Raw genomic sequence first — 25,159 nt, 5'->3', positions numbered from 1 at the left:
TTACTCATTAAAACATCAGCATTTCTGCTGCAATGCTCACATTTAACTGTGGCAGTCACATGTAGAGTTTGCAAAGCTGTAGCCTCCCTCACCAAGCAGCTTTCCATTAATGTGAAGGGTAAAAGTGGCTGTGACAAATGTAGCGTATAGCCTCTATCCAGGATCAGCATGAAGAGTTCACTTCTGATCTGAAGAATTTCTTCCACACACTGAGACACAGGCAGGGGTTAAGTTGATGCCTTGCCAAGCCCGGCATGTAGGAGGATGCAGGAGGGAAACCAGCTACTTTAGATGATATTTACTCATCCTTGATAACGTTCATTTAAAGCAACTTTCATGAAGGGGCTCATAATAAGACCGTCCATTGGATGGTTTGCTAGTTTTGATTAGTAAAAGTAAAATATTGGCTGTATGCTGCTTTTAAAAACATGAAGACAATTTGATGATTGTTGTATTTTACCATATTAAATGATTCCATCCAAAAGGACAATTGCATGATTATAAGTTACAATGAATGTTATTGTAGTGTGGAAAATGTTCTCAATACTATGAGTGCCTTCCAGGGCTCTAGTTTGGCAGGTCTTCACACTTGTGAACGGGGGATTTTCTTTTTGTGTGCCTTTTATTTCCTCAATTTAGTGCTTTGATGACTCAATGTGAAGTTGACTGTGATCCCGAGATAATTTAACATAATTTGCTCTGCTGTGGTTTTCAATACGGTGCCAGTGTGGCAGAGCAGAGCTGCATGGCCTTTTCTTCTTTTTGAAGCGACAGAAGAGATACGATTTGATTTAACATACAACAGCAGTGCAGGTGTGGTGTGACTTGGACCATGAAATTACCTCAAATCAGTATCCATACTGTGTGCACCATTGATTCATGGAAATAAAATCCCCTGGTCTTAACACTGAAGCAAACATCAGCGGTCAACACAGTCCAAGCCGTCCATTGTTGCACACCTACGGCCGCATCATGCTAATAGCCAACTGATGTCTGAGATTGTCTCTGGACAAGTTGAAGCCTGCAATTCTCATTTGTTGATTGTTACCGGCAGAGGGTGGACACCTGCCAGCAAAGAAGCCATCATCAGTCTGAGTAGCCCAGAAATATGCTTGGGCTGCCAGAACTTGTAAAGAGCAACTAAAGCTGTCCTTCAAGGGCAAATCGAAAATAGCCTAGGTAAGCAGCACACTGTGTAGCTATCAAAATTATTGGGCTCAGGAGACTGCTGTGAGGTTTTAATTTTGAATCAGCCAAACTAAAGTTTTCCATAGAGTTCTGGTGGAACAGTGCTGTTGCCACTGTTGCATTTTTTTTATGATAAGATCTTGGTAGCCCATGTAAATATGTTTTAGCTTCAGATCATTGGCATATATCATAATTGATTTCATTTAGATGACGAAATGTTTTACTTCTATAGCACCAATGTATTAGCAGTTTAAATCGCCATCTTCTATGTTTATGTATAGATTTTCAGATGAAGGTTTTTACATGATTTACAGGAGCATATTGAACATTACTGGCACTGTTATGTTGTTGCTGAGACGAATGCCTTTGAATCATGGGATCCGGTAGAACCCCACAACCTCCCTCGATGGGAGGATGGGATGAGAGAACAGTATGCATAAATGTAGTGGTACCAATTGCACTATTAGTAGACTGTAATTCTGCAAATAGTGACCTCTTCTTTAATTGAGGCCATATCTCAATAAATGCCAGGCGTGTCGTTCACTTACAAATACAGGCCTCTTCCCAAATAAATGGTTCATATTTCCTCATTTACTTGAGTTTGTTCAGTTTTTAACCACAGTTCTAGTATGCTATCACATGAACTGCTGAGCCCCTTTGAACTCTGTTGCTAACTAAAACAGCAGCACGTACTAAAGCACATACACAGTCACAGATTAATTAAGGTGTCTTTTACAACAATTAAAGTATCCACTTGCCTCTGTTCTTGCTCCACCATTTGCATCCATCCATTTCTATATGCTGAAGAGGGAGACACCTTCAAAATCGTTTGACCAGTCAGTCTAGGTTCTTATTTGTCTGCATTTTCTCTACAAGTCATTTCATTGTGTTTTAAACACTTGTTTCCCCTGACATATAACGTAATTATGTATTTCTTATTTTTTTTTAAAAATAGATTCTGTATGTTTAATATGATTAAATATTATTAGGTCATGTCTGTGGCGGCACGGTGACGGACAGGTTAGAGTGTCAGCGTCACAGTTCTGAGGACCGGGGTTCAATCCCCGGCCCCGCCTGTGTGGAGTTTGCATGTTCTCCCCGTGCCTGCGTGAATTTTCTCCGGGCACTCGGGTTTCCTCCCACCTCCCAAAAACATGCATTAATTGGAGACTCTAAATTGCCTGGAGGTGTGACTGTGAGTGCGAATGGTTGTTTGTTTGTATGTGCCCTGCGATTGGCTGGCAACCAGTTCAGGGTGTACCCCGCCTCCTGCCCGATGATAGCTGGGATAGGCTCCAGCACGCCCGCGACCCTAGTGAGGAGAAGCGGCTCAGAAAATGGATGGATGAGGTCATGTCTGGAGTTGAGTGAATATTATTACCACTGCAACTAATAACATTAATAAATTGTATTGTTGGCTTCAGCTCTGCTAACAGAAGCACACGTTTCATCTCAAAGGACATATTTTTACTGGACATTACTGTGTATCAGGTTAAAAGGCAGTTAATAATCTCAATGTCACTGTAGTTGAAAAATGTTCCACATATAAAAACGAAGAAGAGTAACTCAAAAGGGGGCTACCATATTTTGAGGCTGTAAAATACTGTATATCAGGCTCATGAGCCCACCTTTAGTTTTCTGTTGAGCTTTGTTGGTGTACTGCATGTAGCCAGTGCAAATTTGAATTGGATTTACTCTTGTGTACTTGTTTGGGGGAATTTGCTCTGCAGCTGGCTGGCAATTAAATAGAGCGTTGTTCATTCTCTTGCAAAAAAATTTGGTATTTTCTTTCTTTTGCTTTTGAGGTAACATCTCAGCTGGCAACATCCCTCCTCCTCCTTTAAATAGAAAGTATTATCATGCAGAGAGAATCACAAGACAGGTGTTAAAACACTGTTTGACACTTGACAAGGACCTAAAGAAAAAGCGGTCACAATTATCACTGTGCACATTGCATATTCAAATCTGATAAACGGTGTGTGCTATTATTTGTCTCCTCTTTCACTTGTGTTATCATAAAACTACACATTGGCTGGCTGAATATTGTGCCTTAGCACAGAATACCATGCTTGCAGCACATTTCATCTTGGTTCAGATCAGGATATTCAACATTTCTAGGCTAAATCAAATAGGAATCCTTGTGAGCTGGAAGGAGAGAGTGGGAGACACAACAGTGTGTGGTTCATCCATTAAGTTGTGTGACAAGGAGAGGTTCATTGTGGAGAGGCAGGGCACAGTGAAGGGCACGGACGGTTCATGGCAATTAGCCAGTTCTCTCTCTGCGAATTTGCATGCTAGAAGCGCCGATTGAAGCACACTTGTGAGGTCGAGCACTTAAAGCCCAAGCTCTCCGCCACTCACAGTGGGAGACTGGCAGGCACTTTGTGCTCCAAAGAGTTGTGTGTTGTCTGTTTTTGTCTTTGACATGTTTTCAGCTTTGCGCGTGTATTTGTGTGGATGGAATCTACCGTATCAGTGTTTGTGGATGCTAGCCACAGCCAGTCAGTGAGATGGAGTTTCACCCTGTAGACACTAGTATAGCTGTCCTTCCTGGGTTAAAGCCATAAAAACATTTTAACTTTGAAAATCAATGAAATGTCATCAGTGTATTCATTTTAGTAAAGTATTTGTACATATATATGTTTATTTGGTTTTCGTAATATAGTGGTGGGATTGAGGAAGAAGTAGTCGTATAGTAGTCGTAGTCACAATATTATATTCATGAGCATTGAATTGGAATTTCCATGTTAAATTCTCATTCCTGCACATTCTAGATCAGATCTAGTTGTTGTTTTTGCTACAGTATTCATTATATTACATCAGTGCAACCGTGCACACGTAGCCACATTTAATATAATTTGTTAGGCTAAGATAAAAAAATACATTATACAGCGGTGCTTTAACACACAAGTTCACAGCACTCATATCTCAAATCATCTTTCCCCAATGAAATGCCATTAATCCATTCTAGCCTCCCACAAAAATCATCCCAAAAATTGTAGCAGGTTTTTAGTAAGGAAAATAGCATTCTATAATGTACATTTGTAAAAAGTAATAACATACTTAAATAGAATTTTAAAATTGTTAACCATTTGTGCATCATGATTAATTCATCATGATTTTGTGGCTCCTCTGGTGTGTGCCCTTTGGCCACCTGGGGCTGTGTAATACAGACTTACAGCTATATATGGAAACGGTCACAATTTTTCTGTAAGCTGAAGTAATATTACTTGTTTTTCGTACAGGAAAAATAATATATGCTTGTGAGCATTGTTATATTGTCTGTCTACTTGTGTTGCTCCACCGCTTGTGTTCAGAGTCACTGGTTAAAGGGTTACACTGCGACACCGATGCTATTCATAGCCCATCTACAATGTTATGCATTGTTTGTTGGCATTGAGCTAAGCAGACTTTCCAAACGCAAAGCTATGTGGTTGTTTTAAATACAAAATGTGTAATTGTCTTCGTTTGATGTTTAGTTTTACAGTAAACATCAACTTGGAGTGGCATTAGACAGCTTGAAGCCTCTATTTGAAGAATTGCTCACTCTCTGCCAAACTGCTGTTTGCCGTGAAATGAGTTGAGTTCACCGGCACAATACATCACTCATGTCAAATGTTTGCTAGCAGGTCAAGGCAAAAACAACGGCTCCTTTCTTAAAAAAACGTGTGGTCACTCAGATCGCAAGGAATACAGTATCTCATCTTTCTTTTATGTTCTAATTCTCACCGCATTTTAATGGGAACATTACTGTAAAAATGCCAACAATCCTTAAAAATATCCCTTGCAAAGGAATACATTTTTATGTTACTACTAATAAATCCTATGTACTTGGAATGTCATACTGTGATAATGCATTTTGCTCATCTCACGCATAAACGTGCAATTCCACTTGTTTTAACATAGAGATGGACACTGTAATGGCAGTAAGATCCAAGCAGATTTAATATCCTTGACAGGATATCAGCCACTCCCTCCATCTGTCTATAAACAGTATTGTAATGCACAGCGTGTAGCCTTAACTAGGACATGGCAGCAACATGGTTACATCTTTTCATCTCTGGTAGTGACACACACCACAAGACTGGAGAGGGAAGCAGATTGTGTTTATAGCCAAGTAGTTGCAGTTGCTTTCATGGCTGTAAAAGAAATACAAAATAAAAACATGGTCTTTTAGCACCATCAAGTTCTGCAAATCACAAGGCAAAACAAGAGAACTGCTCTCACATTCATGTTTTCATTGAGAGAAAAGGGTTATTTGGATCCTATTGGTGATTGAGGAAACAACCTCGAAACACGGCCTTTCAGAAATATGAAAAGGAGCATGCCCCATTTGCGCCCCATTCTTAACTTCTTCAATTTTAAAATTGGATTGTATTCAAGAGAAAAAAGGAGAGATTCATTTGAGATTTAACAACCTCCATGAATCTGACTTTGTATTCTTTACAGTATAATAGGAAGTTGAAGGGCTACTAAGACCTGGCCTGGCCCGGCCCAAAGTACTGTTTGTTTGTTTGTTTTTTGGTTTTTTTTATCGGTTCAAAAGACTTTGGGCAAAAGTGGCATCACCAGTTTACCTTGGGAATTTTCTGAAATATAATTATCAAGTCTCATTCTACGACCTTTGATTATTGGGGCCCAAAAACTGCCTTATCGGGGGCTTTAAGATACCCCCAAACTCTTAAATTTGGGTGACAACTTGGTATCCTGGCCATAATTTACGCAATTTATGACTTGCCGCCCAGTCACGCCCCTTCTGAACTGTAAATATTTGTACGAGGAACCAGTGCATCCACTTGATATGAAAACCAGTATGCAGGTCTTCATGACATTTCCATTGGACCTTGTTGATAAAATCCTTAAAATTTTTATTTTGCTGTGGTTGCTATGTCATTTTACACTGTTTGCCCCAAAAAGCACTGTACTTCAACTAGTGGCCTCCACTGGAGTTGATGCTGTGTCTCAATTCAGTGTCAAGTGCTGTCCACTTGAAAAACATTTAAGTCTGTACCTAAATTGACACCTCATCTTTTCCCCTCAGGAAAAAAAAACAAGCGGTAATTTTAATTAGAGGTGTCACAATTAATTGATTAATCGACAACTTATAAATCATCAAATTAATCGACAACTTTTGACAAATTTTGATAATCATTTCTAGCCATTATTTAACTTAGAATTGTCCAAATCCTCTGCTTTCAGACTCTCAACAGTAAATATTCTGTGATTTCTGTAGTCCTTCATGAAAGCAGAGTGATTATCTTTTGTTTTTAATTAAAAGTAAGACATTTGCAAACATCTGTTTTTACTTTGGAAAACAATGGTCAACATTTTACGGACCAAACAAGTAACAGAATCGTAATCAATTCATGGAAGAAAAATAATAGTCAGTTTAGTCTATTATGAAAATAATTGACATACAGTATAGTTGAAAGTGAAACATCCTCAGTCAGAAGTGTATATCAAACTTTTAATCAGTACTCAAGAAGTAGCTCTCAGTTTGAAAAAGGTTGGTAAGTGCAACTTCTCGTGTGTATTTCTTAGTTGTTATTTATTTGGTTTTGTTTAATCATTAAACAATACCAAATAAATTAAACAATTAAACAATACCAAATAAACAACAATAATCAGTTAATGTAATCAGTAATCAGAAAACAATATTTTGCAATAAACTAATGCAAATACATTTTTTATCTGATTGTACAGTTAATCGATTGAATAGTCGATAGAATAATAAAGAATAATTGATTCTAAGAATATTTACCGGTAACCGCCCTATTTGTAATGGATGTTGTAAATTAGTATGCTTTTTTGACGATGGTCTGAAAACATGTAGAGATGGTGCCTTTTCCTGGAAATTAGCATTATAGTCACTTCCTTGCCTGCTCCTCAGTATGTGCATCCATGTTTATGTTATTGGAATAGCTTTTACTCAGGTCTCAGACATTTACATCTGTCTTAGATGGGGAGTTACTGACTATGGTCATCAGGCTAATGTGTTATCACCAGACCGTAAGTGCTCGTGTGTACTTGTACATTGGAAAATTAGACTTCAGTATATTCTCTTGTGCCTGTTGTCTAATTAAAGGCATAGAGATGGTCTCAATGTCAAGCACTTGAATCCACTAGGCTGGATAAATGTTGCTTACAAGAGATGTTGGAGAGGTCAATGGTGATGTGTAGATGCTGACATGCTAATGTTATAGTCCACCAGAGCTGGCCTTAAAGTATTTTCCTTTGTAACATTTTCATTTCTTATAACTAATACTTTCTGGTTTCTATACGTAGTACCACGTGCCTTGAGACATTGAAAATTATTGTTTAGCTGGGAAAATAAGATGCTCAATTCAAAACTGTTTTTGAGATGAATATTAAAACGCAAAAAAATGCTCAGATACTGTACAGTCACAGGTGTCAAGCTCAAGGCCCGGGGGCCAGATCCAGCCCGCCACTTGATTTTATGTGGCCAGCGAAGGCAAATCATGTGCGTCAACTTCCATGATTCTTGTTAAAATCTGCACCGAAATTTCATATAGTCATTTATCATAAATGATAATGTTGAGATACTGCAAGCATTTTTGTGTTACCAAACATGAACAATAGTTGAAAACCCCATTAACCTTGATTTCTGATTCTAAAACTAGTTCATAGATTTCGTGTGTAAATATGATGAGGCGATTAAATATTTTTATGGTTTCACAGTCATAACGGCCCTCTGAGGGAAACCGTAACTACAATATGGCCCGTGACAAAAAATTGTTTGACACCCCTGCTGTAGGTGATTCATGTACTGACAAGCTAACCACGTCAGAATGAGCGAGCTGGGATCTTGTCTTGTCGTGTCTTGAAGTAATTCATAGAAGGTACCCTAACTAGTTGCTAACAAGTAGTCAAATCAACTTGAAGTATGTACTACACAAAATGACCTTTTTCCCCAAGCAGAATTTCTAATAAGAAATCATAAACCAGTTTATCATGCCCATCCCTAATGTACACACAGCCTGATATAGGATACTTTCCTATCATTTGTCATTTTGTCTTCACTTGTTTATACACCATAACCACCATGAATTTCACTTTAATGGTATTGCCTATATGTGACAATCGTATGTGTGCATGGACTAGTGTTGCTTGTGAGTTGAAGCATGTTAGAGGAAACATCTTTCTCAGACATGAACCAGCAACCTGTCTGTTTTATATATATATATATATATATATATATATATATATATAATTTTCATTTATTTTATTTTTTTACTGCAGACGACATTTCTTGAATAAAACTCAGCACGTACATATTCAACAGCAGGCTTTGTAATTTTAATAAATCCAGCTAATTAGTAGTATAGTGTTCAAAACAGTACTACTTATGATGTGGGTTTCCTTAACACTATGCAGTCCATAAGTGAGGTAAAAAGAGAGCCAAATAGTCCATCCATCCATCCATTTTCTGAGCCGCTTCTCCTCACTAGGGTCGCGGGCGTGCTGGAGCACATCCCAGCCATCATCGGGCAGGAGGCGGGGTACACCCTGAACCGGTTGCCAGCCAATCGCAGGGCACATACAAACAAACAACCATTCACACTCACATTCACTCCTACGGGCAATTTAGAGTCGTCAATTAACCCACCATGCATGTTTTTGGGATGTGGGAGGAAACCAGAGTGCCCGGAGAAAACCCACGCAGGCACGGGGAGAACATGCAAACTTCACACAGGCGGGGCCGGGGATTGAACCCCGGTCCTCAGAACTGTGAGGAAGACGCTCTAACCAGTCGCCCACCGTGCTGCCGCCAAATAGTCTACAATGCTAATTTTTTAGTTTTTAAGTAATAGGGTTACAGAGAGGCTAAAGACTGTTACTAAGTTACTCAATAGGTCATACGTAAAGTTGAGTGCTAAAATGGGAGCATTGCTGAAATCCCCTCATAGAAAAGATACTACAACATTAGGTACACCTGAACACTATCCAATGCAAAAGATCTATGGAAATGACACTGGCTGTGATCAGAATAACTCCCTATCAACTACAACCCCAATTGTAATTGATAGGGAGTTAACCCCATGTTTACCACTGTGTTACATCACCTTTTCTTTTAACAACATTCAATAAACGTTTGGAAACTGAGGCCTCTAATTGTTGAAGCTTTGTATGTGGAATTCTTTCCCATTCTTGCTTGATGTACAGCTTGAGCTGTTCAACAGTCCGGGGTCTCCGTAGTCGTATTTTACGCTTCATAATGCGCCACACATTTTCAATGGCAGACAGGTCTGGACTGCAGGCAGGCCAGTCTAGTACCCACACTCTTTTACTACAAAGCCATGCTGTTGTAACACGTGCAGAATGTGGTTTGGCATTGTCTTGGTAAAATAAGCAGGGGCGTCCATGAAAAAGACGTTGCTTGGAGGGCAGCATGTTTCTCTAAAACCTGTATGTACCTTTCAGCATTAATGGTGCCTTCACAGATGTGTAAATTACCCATGCCATTGGCACTAATACACCCCCATACCATCACAGATGCTGGCTTTTGAACTTTGCATTCATAACAGTCCAGATAGTTCTTTTCCTCTTTGGCCCGGAGGACACAACATCCACAATTTCCAAAAACAATTTGAAACGTGGACTCGTCGAACCACAGAACACTTTTCCACTTTGCATCAGTCCATCTTGGATGAGCTCGGGCCCAGAGAAGCCGGCGGCGTTTCTGGGTGTTGTTGATGAATGAATTTTGCTTTGCAGAGTTTCAAGTTGCACTTACGGATGTAGCGCCAAACTGTATTAACTGACATTGGTTTTCTGAAATGTTTCTGAGCCCATGTGGTGATATCCTTTACACGTTTATGTCGGTTTTTGATGCAGTGTCGCCTGAGGGGTCAAAGGTCACGGGCATTCAATGTTGGTTTTCAGCCTTGCCGCTGACATGCAGTGATTTCTCCAGATTCCCTGAACCTTTTGATGATATTATGAACCGTAGATGATGAAATCCCTAAATTCCTTGCAATTGTACGTTGAGGAACATTGTCCTTAAACTGTTCGACTATTTTCTCACGCACTTGTTCACAAAGAGGTGAACCTCGCCCCATCTTTGCTTGTGAATGACTAAGCAACTCAGTGAAGCTCATTTTATACCCAATCATGGCACCCACCTGTTCCCAATTAACCTGTTCACCTGTGGGATGTTCCAAACAGGTGTTTGATGAACATTCCTCGACTTTCTGTCTTTTTTGCCACCTGTCCCAGCTTTTTTGGAACATGGTGCTGCCATAAAATTCTAAGTTAATGATTATTTGCTAAAAACAATAAGGTTTGTCAGTTTGAACATTACATATCTTGTCTTTGTAATATATTCAATTAAATATAGGTTGAACATGATTTGCAAATCATTGCATTCTGTTTTTATTTATGTTTAACACAACGTCCCAACTTCATTGGAATTGAGGTTGTATATTGTGACCTATAAAGTGAATTTGCCATTTTGCAGTGGTGTTTGACTATATAGTATAGGTTATAGAGTGCCCTCAATATATCCCTCAATGCATCATGAAGAGGTGAACAATTGATGGTCACTAGAAAAGCATTAGCGCAATCTATCATGGAATATATGATACATTGCAGAAAATGTTATTGTTATATTCCGGGATATTGTTTGATTTTCGGCACGAGACAATTGCATGAGTTGTGGCTCAAAAATATCTTCATAATGGGTATAGCAACACACAATACAGATGGACATATAATGCTTTATTTTATTCCTTTTATTCATTAATTCATTTTCCGTTACGCTTATCCTCACTAGTGTCGCGGGCGTGCTGGAGCCTATCCCAGCTATCTCCGGGCGAGAGATAGCTGGGAACTGGTCGCCAGCCAATCGCAGATCACATTCATACATATGGCCAATTTAGACTCTTCAAATAACCTACCCTGCATGTTTTTGGGATGTGGGAGGAACCCGGAGTACCGGAGAAAACCCACGCAGGCATGGGGAGAACATGCAAACTCCACACAGGCGGGGCCGGGATTTGAACCCCGGTCCTCAGAACTGTGAGGCATATGTGCTAACCAGTGCTGCCTATTTGTTTTCATTTTGTGAAATACACTTAGATTAAAACAAGATGTATTTTATAATTTCATCATTTGTTCAAAATTTACTCTGGAAGGTCGACCGGCTGACGTTTTTTTTTAATATAATTAACGGTTCGCCCGAATAGTATTTTAAAATTGTTTTTCATTTGACTGATGAGTAAAACTATGTAGTCCATAACAATCCCTATATAGCCATTGAGGAATAGGGAATGAGTGAACGATTAGGGGCATTATAATAACAATATGTCTATTAGTGTCATTGGTTACCAGATATTGTCAGAAACAACTAAGTATGATGCAGTTAATTTCTTCATCACTTCAAATTACACCCACAATAAATAATAAACATATTGTAAATTGAATACTACTAATATGTCAAAGAAAACTCAGCATTATCATTATAAAAACATTTTACTTTTTAAAAGGAGGACTGGAGGGTGTGTTCCAACTACAGGGGGAATCACACTCCTCAGCCTCCCTGGTAAGATCTATTAATGGGTGCTGGAGAGGAGGGTCCGTCGGGAAGTCGAATCTCAGATTCAGGAGGAGCAGTGTGGTTTTCGTCCTGGCCGTGGAATACTGGACCAGCTCTACCCCCTCGGCAGCGTCCTCAAGGGTGCATGGGAGTTCGCCCAACCAGTCTACATGTGTTTTGTGGACTTGGAGAAGGTGTTCGACCGTGTCCCTCGGGGAGTCCTGTGGGTGGTGCTTCTGGAGTATGGGGAGCCGAACCCCCTGATACGCGCTGTTCGGTCCCTGTACGACCGGTGTCAGAGTTTGGTCCGTATTGCCGGCAGTAAGTCTGACTCGTTTCCGGTGGGGGTTGGACTCCGCCAAGGCTGCCCTTTGTCACCGATTCTGTTCATAACTTTTATGGACAGAATTTCTAGGCGCAGCCGAGGCGGAGAGGGGGTCGGGTTTGGTGACCTCAGTATTGCACCTCTGCTTTTTGCAGATAATGTGGTTCTGTTGGCTTCGTCAAGCCATGATCTCCAACTCTCACTGGAGCAGTTCGCATCCGAGTGTGAAGCGGCTGGAATGAGACTTGGTCCGTAGTCGGAAAAGGGTGGAGTGCCCTCTCCGGGTCGGGGATGAGATCCTGCCCCAAGTGGAGGAGTTCAAATATCTTGGGGCCTTGTTCACGAGTGAGGGAAGAATGGAACGGGAGATCGACAGGCGGATCGGTGCAGCGTCTGCAGTGATGCAGACTTAGTATCGGTCCATTGTGGTGAAGAAGGAGCTAAGCCGAAAGGCGAAGCTCTCGATTTACCAGTCGATCTACGTTCCTACCCTCAGCTATGGTCACGAGCTGTGGGTCGTGACCGAAAGAACAAGATCCCGGATACAAGCAGCCGAAATGAGTTTCCTCCACAAGGTGTCCGGGCTCTCCTTTAGAGATAGGGTGATAAACGCGGTCATCCGGGAGGAGCTCAGAGTAGAGCCGCTCCTCCTCCGCATTGAGAGTAGTCAGATGAGGTGGCTCGGGCATCTGATTCGGACGCCTCCCGGATGCCTCCCTGGTGAGGTGTTCCAGGCACGTCCTCCCGGGAGGAGACCCAGGACACGCTGGAGAGACTATGTCTCTCAGCTGGCCTGGGAACGCCTCAGGATCCCCTCGGAAGAGCTGGAGGAAGTGGTTGGGGAGAGGGAAGTCTGGGCTTCCCTGCTGAGGCTGCTGCCCCCGTGACCCGACCTCGGATAAGCGGAGGAAAATGGATGGATGGATGGATCATTTTACAGGAATTTTTTTTTTTTATCCAGTTCTTTTATTGCCTCTCATTAGATTGTCCAGCTGTAACTGATGAAGTGGCCGGTGAATTTTATAGCTTAATCTTTCATGAATAGTTATGTGCACACATGCCTATGATGAAGTGCACGCATCCGCTGCACTCTATGCCTGGAGCAGCACAGCGCCGCCCCTTGCGCCCTTTTGCAGACCAACCAATGTGAGCCCACCTGTTATCAGGTCCCAAACATCCCTTAGCGAATTTTAGTCAGAGAAATAGATGGGTTTGTGTGCGTGTTATCTTTTCATCGGCATGGATGCTCCAATGTTGACATAGTTGTCGTGTCAGTGTGTGTGTTTGGGCTTCAGGTTTGTTGCATAATTTATCTATAACGTGCCACAGCTTGTGCAGTTATCCTATTGAAAACGTCTGCCTTTGAAAGAACCTAAACCAAGAATATCTACTCTCACCCTGAGAGTAGATATTGACATGTTTACTTTGTACATTTTTTCTCACTTTTTTTGTTCCCATTGTGCGCAATGGACTCGGTAGCATAGTCGTCGTCTTTCCTTTATAATCAACTGTTCTGAATGAATAATAAACATCTCAACCAATCCTCCAATCAACCAATATTTTTTTCTTTTACAAGCCCACTTTTAGTTAGCGTAATTAATTTGCATGTTTGTGGTTGCAGTGGTGTAGAACAACAATACATTTATACTGGGAGATGTTTCTAAAGTTTTGCCTATCTAATGCAGCTACAGTAAAATACAGCCCTCAGTGTGATGGAGTTTTGTTTTACAGCACCACAAACTACAATAACAGACATATTGTTAAATTGATCATTCTAAACTGAGCATTATTGTCTTTGTTGCCTTATAATTGGCCAAAATCTATGAAATAGTTATAAGTCCAAATAGTAATTTTCCTATAAGTGGAAAACGGAATTAGTGGGGCACATTTAAATTTTAAATGTTAATAATCAATGCTTTAAAAGGCCCGTTTGTTCTTAAATGTGTGGAAGGCAGCAGGGGATAGTGAAGGCTACTCTATACACACCAATGCAAATGTACAGACGACACTCAGTAATAGCTAATTTATATACACAGTGCTGTGCAGGCATCCTATTACCATAGCGCCTGAGGCTGCAATCACTCTCCTCGAGCCCAGCTCCACGTTGCTCGGCCCTGGCTCACTCAGGCACGGAGCTGAGCAGCGATTGATTACTTTGCTGGGATTCAAAAAGCCTTTTCTCTGCCAAAAGCAGGCTGAGGCTAGCGTGTGCCGACGAGGGCTCGGAGCCAGCCAGAGAGTGAAGGTGTTAACACCGAGGGAGGGGTGGGCTGATGGGCAAGCCAAGACGCCAATGACAGATTCTAGGATAGAATTGGGGAAGGTGGAGGGGAGTGGGCGGGCACTGATCTCCAGTTGAGGAGGGGACTGGGCGGGTGGCTGTAAGAGGGAGGGAGGGGGCGTGAGGCTGGCTGCATTCACATCCAAGCTCATCATTCTGCTCTCTGCATCTGTGGAAGAAGGCGATGCCTGCGCCGCACACCTCCGCTAAGCTGCTCTTCGCTCACCACTAAGACTTGACGAAGAGAGGAAGAGGAAGCCGAGAACAGAATAATAAGCGGAAAGTCTCTCACTGCAAACTAAGACAGGAACGGGTTTGTAGCTTCTTTCGGTGGAAGCATTTGCTGTAGCTGCTGTGTGTGGGGAATAAGAAAGCAAGAGCAAGAGAGAGTAAGCGAAAGAGAAAGATCGTGAGACAACCACCGGCGTCTCCCAAATGGAGTGGAATGGGTTTAAGATGGTAAGAAAGAAACCTTCAGGCTTGCCATTACATACCATTGTGCCTTGCACACTCTATTTTCTACTGGAATGCATTTGAAGACATGTTTTTCAATACTGTTTAACTTACACCAGAATGAGAAGTTCCTTTTGTTGGTGATTTTGTAAAGCACTGGGAAGATCTGCATATCACTGCAAGGTGTTCAGGTATAAGGGAAGAATAGGGAGCAGTGAGAAGAAAGAGTTAAATTGTTTTTTTTTAAGCGTTTCTTGCCTTTGCAACACTGAAATATTTACCTGCATGCTTGTAGTATACTTGAGCAAGGGGGGCACTGTGCCTTGTTTACCGGGTTGACTGGGGCTGTTATTTTTACCACATTCACGTATGCAAAGTAGCCCATGCTAATGAGGTGAGTAGATATGTTAGCCGTCATGCTGCTTGTGTACTTGGGAGTAGGTGTGTTTGAGTTACACACATGCCCCGGATTACAATTTGTAATGCTGAGGGATGATGGTGTGTGTGTGACTGAACCTACTAGGGGCAAAGCATTTATGCTTATGTGTTGTACTTTGCACAGCTTCCTTCACTTCCAACTTGGCATCCATTTATCCGTCATCCATCATCTTCAAGCATTGCTAACAGAACGAGCAGCCATGTTTGTTTCGTCTGTCTCCTCAACTGTCAGGTGTCACCCAGTTTTATTTCTTTTCAGATGCTGCATCAACAATTCCAGCGCCTGAGTCTATACAATTACATTTGCATTGTAGAGGTGTCCATCTGATTGCAAAATTACTTTTACATTTGTCAGAAAGAACATTTGCAGCAGTACAATTAATCAGTCTACAAGTAAATGTTGGATTGCGTATGTTGCTGGCTTCTTCTCATTTGATGCAATCAAAATGCTAATCAGACTCAGAATCACCCCCTGGTACCCCCATCACTCTGTTTGTTGACCGGGACCCTGGACACGAACAGCTTTGCAGTTAAGTGAGGCATAAATGCTTAGCAGTAAAACATGATTGATTGAGGGAGAAAATGGTGTGGACGGATGGACATGAGAGAGCTTATAGATTCACATGCAGCTCAAGAGAAGGTGAAAGAAAAGGGTGAAAATAGAAAAGGAGTTAAAAGTCATCACTGTAGAAGGTGTGATTTGAGCCTTCAGATGTGAGCCAGTGGGGCGCCTGAGCTATCACCTCTCTCTCACACACACACACACAAACACACACACACACACACACACGCATACACACGCAAGGATACCAACATGCAGTGACTCTATTACCCTCAGGCGGAACACGGTGAGCTCCAAGGTTACACATCAATGCTAATAGGGTGGGGTGTGTAAGGAATTCATTATAGTGGCTGTGCAGCCAGCAAATATATGTGTAGTGAATTAAATGTGAAGATCAGAGAAACGTAAGATCATCATGTGTGTTACTCTTATGTTGGAGGATGATGAGCCACTATATAAAAATGAAAGTAAAAAAATAAAAAGACAAAAAAGTGACGCGTACATTTACAGGAAGATGTGTAGCATTGAACCGGTAGAACCGTGTGATTTATCCCAACCAAACAGCTAACAAAGATATTGACAATAATGGAAAATTACTATCAAATCAACTCAAATACAACTTAAAAGACTGTGATTCTAAAACACCCTTATTTTCATATTTATTTATTTTTTTTCCTATTTATCAACTACACCTGATATAACCTGCAGAGTGGAACAGACCCACAATGAGCACTTCCTATATGTTTGACTGAGAAGTGGTAATCTTGTAAAGTGAGCATTTTGGAGGCTCTAATTTTGCATTTGTTATCATACACATTCGCAAACACAAGTTACAGTGCAGTTTATCACATTCATAGTTATGGGAGGAAGAAAGATTACAGTTCCGAAAAAGGTCACGGCAGTAGGTGTATTTGTGTTAATGTACTGTAACTTGTGGTGAGTTAATCTGCATGTGAGAGCAAATAATGTTGGTGACTAATGTGTATATTCACATTTGTATCACGTTGCAGCTATCGGGGTTCATTCTCAATCTTGCGAAGTGTGTATATAACGACTGACGGATGAAGACGTGGTAGGTTTTAATTGCATATTTACTGCGATGGCTTTGTCTCAGAGGTGGGCAGACGTGTATGATGGAGCATATATCGTTTGAAATTGTCACAATCTCATGGAAGAAAGTTGAACTCTGTATTACATTTCAACTTGACGATTGTCCAGCATCATAAGCATGCCTGCTCAGTGTGCACCTCAGTGAAATCTGATTGGTCATAACTGCCTCCAGCTGCGATTTATAGTTGTTTGTCCATCATATCCACCAACCCAAAGATTTGTGTCGTGCTAGTTCATTTGGAAAACATTATAGGCTCTATTTTCGTAGACAGTGCATCTGCGGCAGGGCACAAATGCTGGTGGATCCTGATTTTTGTGCAAGCGCAAGGCTCACTGCGCGTTTGCCAATTTGGCACACCGGCCTGCGCCAGGCTCGGCGTTCTGGCGCAGTGAGGGTGTGTCCCTGGAGCTGTTCCTAGTGGAGTGACAATTTGGTGGCAGAATGTCATTCTAACCTTAGGGCTGCTCAGACCACATCTAACTGCCGGCACTGGTCTAACACGATTTTGGTGAATTTAATTGGGGCACAGCCAGACAGATACTGAGCTCCGCGGACATATTTAAATCGCCAACGGTTTATTACCAGCTCATTCTGTATACTCAATCACATTGTGTGTTGCTACACCATGGCCAGAGAAATTTGGCTGCGGCAAATAAAGTCAGCTGTAAACACTCCCACAGTGGCACAGCTTGCCCACTTTTCATATCCACCAGGCTGCGCTGGTCTGCGAAATTACCAACAGTGGTCTAACCCGCCACTGGCGAACAGCTGCACCATCCGCTACGCTGGAGTTACCACGTTAGCGAAAATAGGGCTCTATGTGTTGAAGACTGAGGAGGGGACTGTTGCTAAATGTATGGATTAATTGATGGTTAGGAATTATGTCAATTATGTGGAATTAATTGCTAATTAATACCTATTGTAGTTGCACAATGGAGTGCACTACTTGCCTGCTACTAGCAGAGGTGATGTTGATTCAGTCTCAACTAATGAGCGTCCTTTGTTGATTTTTTTTTAAATTGATATTGAGAAATCTGTAATGAAACACCAATTAATAATAATATGAATCAATTAATTAATCATTAACTATCCTCATACGTGATGAAGGAGTTAGTCTAATGTCCATTACTAATTACGACAATGTTTGCGTTTTAACCAGAATATTCTTCAATATTTGACAGATACTGTAAATGTATTATTCATCAAACGGTTGAAACGTTGAATAAACCTCCCCACTAGGTTGTGCCACAACATTCTAACTGTGATGTAATGTACTTCATGTGCTTGTTCATGTACTTCCGTGTATTCCCTAGTCTCAAGGTGATTTGTTTTTTTGTTCCTTTTTCATGTTTTATATATCTTTTTTATATTTTTTCTTAAATTTTCCTTTGTTTTCATTGTATATACCTACCAATATGGTGGCGCCTTCCCTAATAAAACGGAATTATGGGATCCACATTAAAACCTAAAATAACTAATCTAACTAATAATAATCAAATTGCAAACAGCAAAAATATTTTAATTTGCAGTAATGTCATGATACTGTACTGTTATGCGGGAATGTTTGGTATGACTTTTAATCATATTTATTTGACCTTTTTTATATTATAATTTTTTTATTCACTATACTGTAAATGTCTCTACCAAATGTCTTTGAACAAAGGCTGGATGGAAGCATTTAATGAGCTAAAAGCCTGTTTGAATAAGAAGCCGCTGTAACAATCTCTGTCCCAATTAGCATGCTTTGGTTTTTAAATATTCCTTTTGTGCAAACCCTAAACACACATGAAGACTCACAAAACGGTCACATTGAAAATTTAATAGGCTTCCACAGCGACATCCTTAATTTATTTAAAATGTTTTTTTTTTCCTTTTTCCTTTGCATTTTAAAAAAGCCAGAAATCTGAGCGGCATGGCAAGTCATTCTGCTGTGAGGAGAGCAGCATTCACAAATACTAGACCTAATTCCTTTGGCAGCAGCTCAAACTGCTACAGACAGACACATAATCAGCTGGGGAGCGTTAGCGCCTCAGCCCACTAGCAAACACAAGACCGAGCCCTTGTTGTGCATCGCTGCTTTTCAGAATAAATATCCCGATGGAAAATACAGTGGGAGGAAAGAGGTATTCATGTGTATATAGCTCTTTGTTCAGCAAAAGATACCGAAGAAGAGACGGAACGGCAGCTTTCTTAGCCACTTTGCTGCTCATTCTCTATCTCCCGCTCCTTCTGTCTCTCATCCTCCACTGTACGCTGTGTGTTTTGCTATTCATACAGATGTTTGGATTTGAGTGGCAGTTTCTCCCGAGACTGTGCGCATGCGGCTGACTCGTCTCATCTGCATTTTGCATCCCAGGAAACAAAGCAGAGCAGAAAGCAGCGTAAAGTATCAGCAGGCAGACAGGTTGTTTGTTGTGTGTGTGTGTGTGTGTGACAGAGAAAGACAGACAGTGTGTGTAAGTGAGTGTGCGTGTGTGTGTCTGCACGTGTTGTTTGGATTTGGCAGCTTCACTGGCCCCTGAGCTGTTGCTGAATGATGTTTAGAGGACATTTCAAGGTCACACTTTCGACAGGCCTCGTTACCGCCGACATATTAAACATTTATGCATTTCTGTAGCGAGATGAATTATAGATTAAACATGAAACAGAACATGCTGCAAAATGGCACTATTGTGGTTGGTAATAGACACATGGCAGTCTACAAACACAGCATCACACGACACATCCTACGCCTGCCTTATCTCATCATAGGAACACAATAGCTCATCTTGTCATATGTCATGGTCAAACAAAAGATAACTACAATGACACTCAGTAGAGCCCAGACCTCTGCAAAGGCCATTTGATCTGAATTTGGACCTAATTGTAAAGCTTTGTTGATATCACTACATTGAATAGCTCATCATATGATCGTCCAATGTTTTACTAATAGTACCAATAGTATCATGATACAGCGATTATGAAATAATCAATATATATTGGATGAAAACCATTCATGACACCTTACAATGTCTATGCAAATAAAGAAGGTTACGTTTATAAAAACATTCGAACAAGCACATGAAGCTTATTGAATGTTTAAATGTGTTATTCTGATTTGAAACTCATACTGTATGTATATCAATTAGTGTTTTTCTTTCAGAACCAAGAAAAATGTGTTGTATTCAATAAAAATACATGACAGATTCCGTAATAGAAATGTAAATCTATTGTTTTAATATAATGATCAATTATTGACATTGTACTTTGTACTAAGATAAATGTGATATCGATATTGAGACACGAGTGACCCGAGTTTTTCAAAATATGAGCCATCATTTGGCCTTTTTTTTTATGCTTCAACTTGCGAGCAAAAAATTGAGATACGAGCACTGTATGGCGGCAGTGAACTCAACTCAAATCACTTCACAACAAGCAGTAGTTGTAGTAGTGAACAGGTGTTCAAAAAAGAGGCTTAAAAGTGTTTATTGCCACTCCCAGTTTACTCTCAAAGTTAACATAAAACAAAGAGAATCACAAATTTTGTATGTAAAACATCCACATACTCTGGCTTTGCCTTAAAGTCCGATAGCTTAATGCTAACACATCATGGAAAAAGCTATAGACAGGCTTACAAACAGCCTTGGTCTTATAACCCTTTAATCAACATATATTTGAATATAAATGGTGAAGCAACACATGTAGCCATAATATAACAATACAGACATATATTCTTTGTCCTTACACCCTGAACTGGTTGCCAGCCAATCGCAGGGTACATAGAAACAAAGAACCATTCGCACTCACATTCACACCTACGGGCAATTTAGAGTCTTCAGTTAACCTACCATGCAGGTTTTTGAGATGTGGAAGGAAACCGGAGTGCCCGGAGAAAACCCACTCAGGCACGGGGAGAACATGCAAACGCCACACTGGCGGGGCTGGGGATTGAACCCCAGTCCTCAGAACTGTGAGGCAGATGCTCTAACCAGTCGTCCACCGTGCCGCCGTGTTTTTTCATATTTAAAAAAAAAAAAAAAAAAAAAGAAATCACATTAGGCCTCCAAACAGTTTTGTGGTTTTTTTGTTGATGGTTTTTTTGGGATGTGAGGCTGGAATGGATTCATGGTATGTCCATTCATTTCAATAGGAAAAAAATATTTGAGATAAGTGTTTTTGAGTTACGAGCATGGTTACGATACTCGTATCTCAGGCACAACTGTATTTTACCCACATTATTTACGTACCTGTTTTTTTTTTGTTATTTTTTTTTCCATCAAGATTCATGTGTAACTGATAAATTAAGAAAAAGGTATTTTGCAACTTGCAAAGTTCCATTTAAAAAATGCTGGATGGGTACCTTTATCAGGCTTTGTACCAAAAATCATTGTTTTTCAGAAATCAAGAAAAAAACTTACGCAGTTGGAAATACATATTGTTTTTGCCTACATAAAATAATACATTATCTGCTTTATCTAATATACTGTAAGCTTATGCCTTTTACATGTTTTTTTTTAATGATAAAGCTGACTTTGATGCATGTTTTGGGAAGTATAACTAGTTGTAAAGCATTAGATTAAAATAAATAATAATAAATCACCTACCAAATTTTAGGTGAAAAAGCAGGATTGGAGGAAGATAAAGCTTTCCGGTGAGGTTTTGTAGCATATGCGAAACTAAAGATAGCAGTTAAGCAAAAGTGTGTTGTGGCTGGCAAGTTGGGTGGCTGTTTACTAAACATTTTAATGCATACAAATATGTTTGTAAAGCAAAGCAAAGCAAATTTATGTATGTAGCACATTTCACAAGGTAGCTCAATGTGCTTTACATGATTAAAAGCATTTTAAAACAAAGGGAAAAAAACATTTAAAACAAAGAGAAAAATAAAAGGACAATTAAAACAGTGTACGGTGCAAGTGTAGAGACTTTAGAATTGGAGTAACATGCTCTGGCCTCTTTGTTCTGGTCAGAACCTCAGCTGCAGCATTCTGAATGAGCTGCAGCTGTTTAATGTTCTTTTGGGGGAGTCCTGTCAGAAGACCATTGCAATAGTCAACTCTACTTGAGATAAAAGCATGGATGAGCTTCTCCTGGTCTGCTTGGCACATGCAAGCCTTCACTCTGGATATGTTCTTCAGATGGTAGAAGGCAGTTTTTGTAATTGACTTGATATGAGTCAGGTCGGAATCTATCAGTAGTTTTGGGACTTGGTCTTTGGTTTTTAAAGAGAGTGACTCCAGGTATTTACTAACAGCAATCCTCTTTTCTTTATTGCCAAAAACAATTATCTCAGTTTTGTTGTGGTTTAATTGAAGAACGTTCTGGCTCATCCAGTTATTTATCTGTTTTCGACAGTGACACAACACCTCTTTTGAACAGTAGTCATCTGGAGGCACTGCTAGATATAACTGTGTGTCATCTGCATAGCTATGATAGTCAACAAAGTTCTGAAGAATTTGACCCATGTGTAGGATATACAGGCTGAACAGGAGGAGTCCAAGAACTGACCCATAGGTCATTGCCATTCGATGAGATTGAACTCTTCCAATGGTTACAAAATAACTCCTTTGCTCCAGGCAGGACCTGAGCCATTTAAGGACTGTTCCGTTTCGTCCTACCCACGTTTCCAAGCTGTTGAGCATTATACTATGATCTACCGTATCAAACGCCGCACTGAGATCCAACAAGAATTTACACTTTTCCCGGATCAGTATTCAACCTTATATCATTTACCACTTTCATAAGAGCAGATTCTGTACTGTGATGAGTTCGGAAACCTGATTGAAATTTGTCAAAAAGTCAATTTAAGTTCAAGAAATTGCTGTGTTGATTTTGTACAATTCTGTATTCCCTTTCTGAAGGACAGGAATATAATGCAGTGTTACTTGAAAGAATTAGGATCCCTATCAAGCTTTAAAATACACCGGCAGCACCTGTCTAGGAGATTCTATTGTTTGGGGGTGTAGGAGTGGTTGAGGTCAGTGGAAAGACAAATGTGCACTCGCTCATTGATGTACACCTCTCCACCATCACGCTGTCACACTGTGACAATCAGCTACCGCCTCCCCTACGTCGCCTCTGTAGCGTATAGCACACTATATGAACAGGGATAGTATCCTGTGGGCATTTTCAATTACCGGTACCCTGCTCTGTACAGCAGTAGGGGGGATTAATCTGCTCGTTTGAATGCGCGCCACACTAAATGGTTTAGCCGGTGTGCCGCGGGCCTTTTCTGTTAGCTCTGATGGTATACATTTAGGCCTTTGTGTCTTCACCTCTCTGTCTCTTTCTATCTCTCCCTCTCTCCATCTCTCCCTCCTTCCCTCTGTCTTTGCCTCTCCTTCTCCCTCACTCTGCTGCAGTCAGAGCCATTTGTGATTGCACCACTCTCCCTTCAAGTTACAGAGTGAGATTAGATTTTCACACAAGATGTGCTCAGTATAAATTCTCAAGTCAAACTCTAAATTGATTGTGTAATGACTTGCGCAGAACATTGGAAAAAGTGATAGAGAGTCAGGAGTGACTGCAAATTCAGGATCTAACATGTCTGACTGATGCATTGCTATGGGTGCTTAAAATTCATGACAATGCTTTAATTGTAATGTGACATTGTCAAGGTTTGAAGTTGTGACTGCTGTATTTCCTCAAATAGTACCCAGAGGTGTGCATTTACTCCACTGCCAGGCATACCATGTCTATTCGAAGAAGAGGTCTTTTTGAGGGAGGCATTTAGTAATTCTAAAAATTGTGTAACGAGCCATAGAGCCTTGTATGAGTGAAAAGGAGGTGTCAATATAAAGAGAGGCATATGACAGTATTCCCTCAAATAGTTGTGGGAGCCATTCATTTACTCAACTGCCAGGCGCACCGGGCCTATTTGAATGAGGTGTTTATTTGAGGGAGGGATTTATTATTTGGATGGATGGCTAGAGAGAGTTTGTTCAAAAACATAAAAATTTTATTCTAATAGTTGATGATTTGAAAAATATGCCGATGGTCATTTGTTATAAACTATTTCCGAAAATCTGAGAAAAATATAATTTGCATAATAATTTGGAATGCAGTGTAGACACTTCCTTGTGTGGGGAAAAAATGTGTCTATTTGAGGAGTGGTATTAGTTTGTTCAAATGGCCCGGGATGGTGTTCATTAATTCCACCGACATATACAGTGTTCCCTCGTTTTTCTCGTTTTTCGCAGAACACCAGAACACCCTGTGAAAGGTGAAAAACCGCGAAGTACGATTTGAATGAACCAAAATATTTAAAATATGTAAACAGGATTTATACTTTACATATTTGAGACAAAGATTACAACAGTACACGTATTTACTTAAATGTTTAATTATAAAACCATATATAGAGTAATTAACATTTATTATACAGTAATTAACATTCATCAACATTTCACTCTTTTGCTGATGGTCATCATCTTCTTCCTCCTCTTGGGCGCCCCGGAGGAAGCTTTCGCAGGGACACAGCGCTTCGGCGGCATTGTAAGAGCTTGCTTAACTAATCAAACAAATTATCGCTTAAACAAAAAAAGTTATTGCGAACACAACAGCGTGGACGAGACTGGCGAGACACAACAAGGGAAGATGCTGGGTGAGGCTGCGATGATGCGCAGCCAATCAGCTCATGGGATAAATCCACTTGTGCTCTCATTGGTCGATGTCGCGCCGGGAACCAATCACGTGCCTTGTATGAGTGCCTGCACAGTACAGGCATGTACAAAGCCTCTGAGTCAACTCATCTCTTTGTTTGACATGCAGGGAAACCTTCTCTCGCGCGCATCAACATGAAACAACGCGTCTTTCTGGAATATGGCTGCCGATACGGCTGTATTCTTTTTTTTAATGAATATTTTGGAAAAACCCGCGAAGCACTGAAGCCGCAAAACGTGAAGTGTGAAGTGGCGAGGGAACACTGTATACCAAGTCTGTTTAAAGGCCGTTATTTAAGGGAAGCATTTATTTATATCAATTCTTATCGATGGAAATGCCATTAATCATTTTCAGCCCCACAAAAAACACAGACAAAAATCTTTGTAATGTTTTTAATATTAAAAATGGCACTCTACAGTATTGCACTGTATAAAAACATACAGTAATAACATAATTAAATAGAATGTAAACAATTAAAGAGTTTGTGCATCATAATTTCATACCCAACGCCCATTGACATTGTGCTCCTTCTGATGTGCGTGTCTTGGGCACCTCAGGGCAGTAGACTAGAGACAGAGACAGTACATGGAGACAGTCACACCACC

The 25,159-nt window shown here is 40.5% G+C and overlaps 1 protein-coding gene across 5 annotated transcripts in view; it reads left to right on the top strand.

Moving 5' to 3' along the window:
• Positions 1-25,159, top strand: part of elavl4 (ELAV like neuron-specific RNA binding protein 4) — a 114,634-nt gene that overhangs the window by 8,459 nt on the left and 81,016 nt on the right. For 2 of the 5 annotated variants that reach the window (XM_061683221.1, XM_061683219.1), the window contains exon 1: positions 14,531-14,808. The exons of the other annotated variants lie outside the window; for them this stretch is intronic. In XM_061683221.1, coding sequence (XP_061539205.1) covers positions 14,785-14,808 — 24 coding nt within the window. In that variant the 5' untranslated portion in view covers positions 14,531-14,784. Of the gene's footprint in view, positions 1-14,530; positions 14,809-25,159 lie in introns of those variants that run through there. 5 annotated transcript variants of the gene reach the window in all.

Source organism: Phycodurus eques, chromosome 8 (genome assembly GCF_024500275.1).
Source record: "Phycodurus eques isolate BA_2022a chromosome 8, UOR_Pequ_1.1, whole genome shotgun sequence".
NCBI lineage: Eukaryota > Metazoa > Chordata > Actinopteri > Syngnathiformes > Syngnathidae > Phycodurus > Phycodurus eques.
This window is presented reverse-complemented; position numbering and strand designations above follow the sequence as displayed.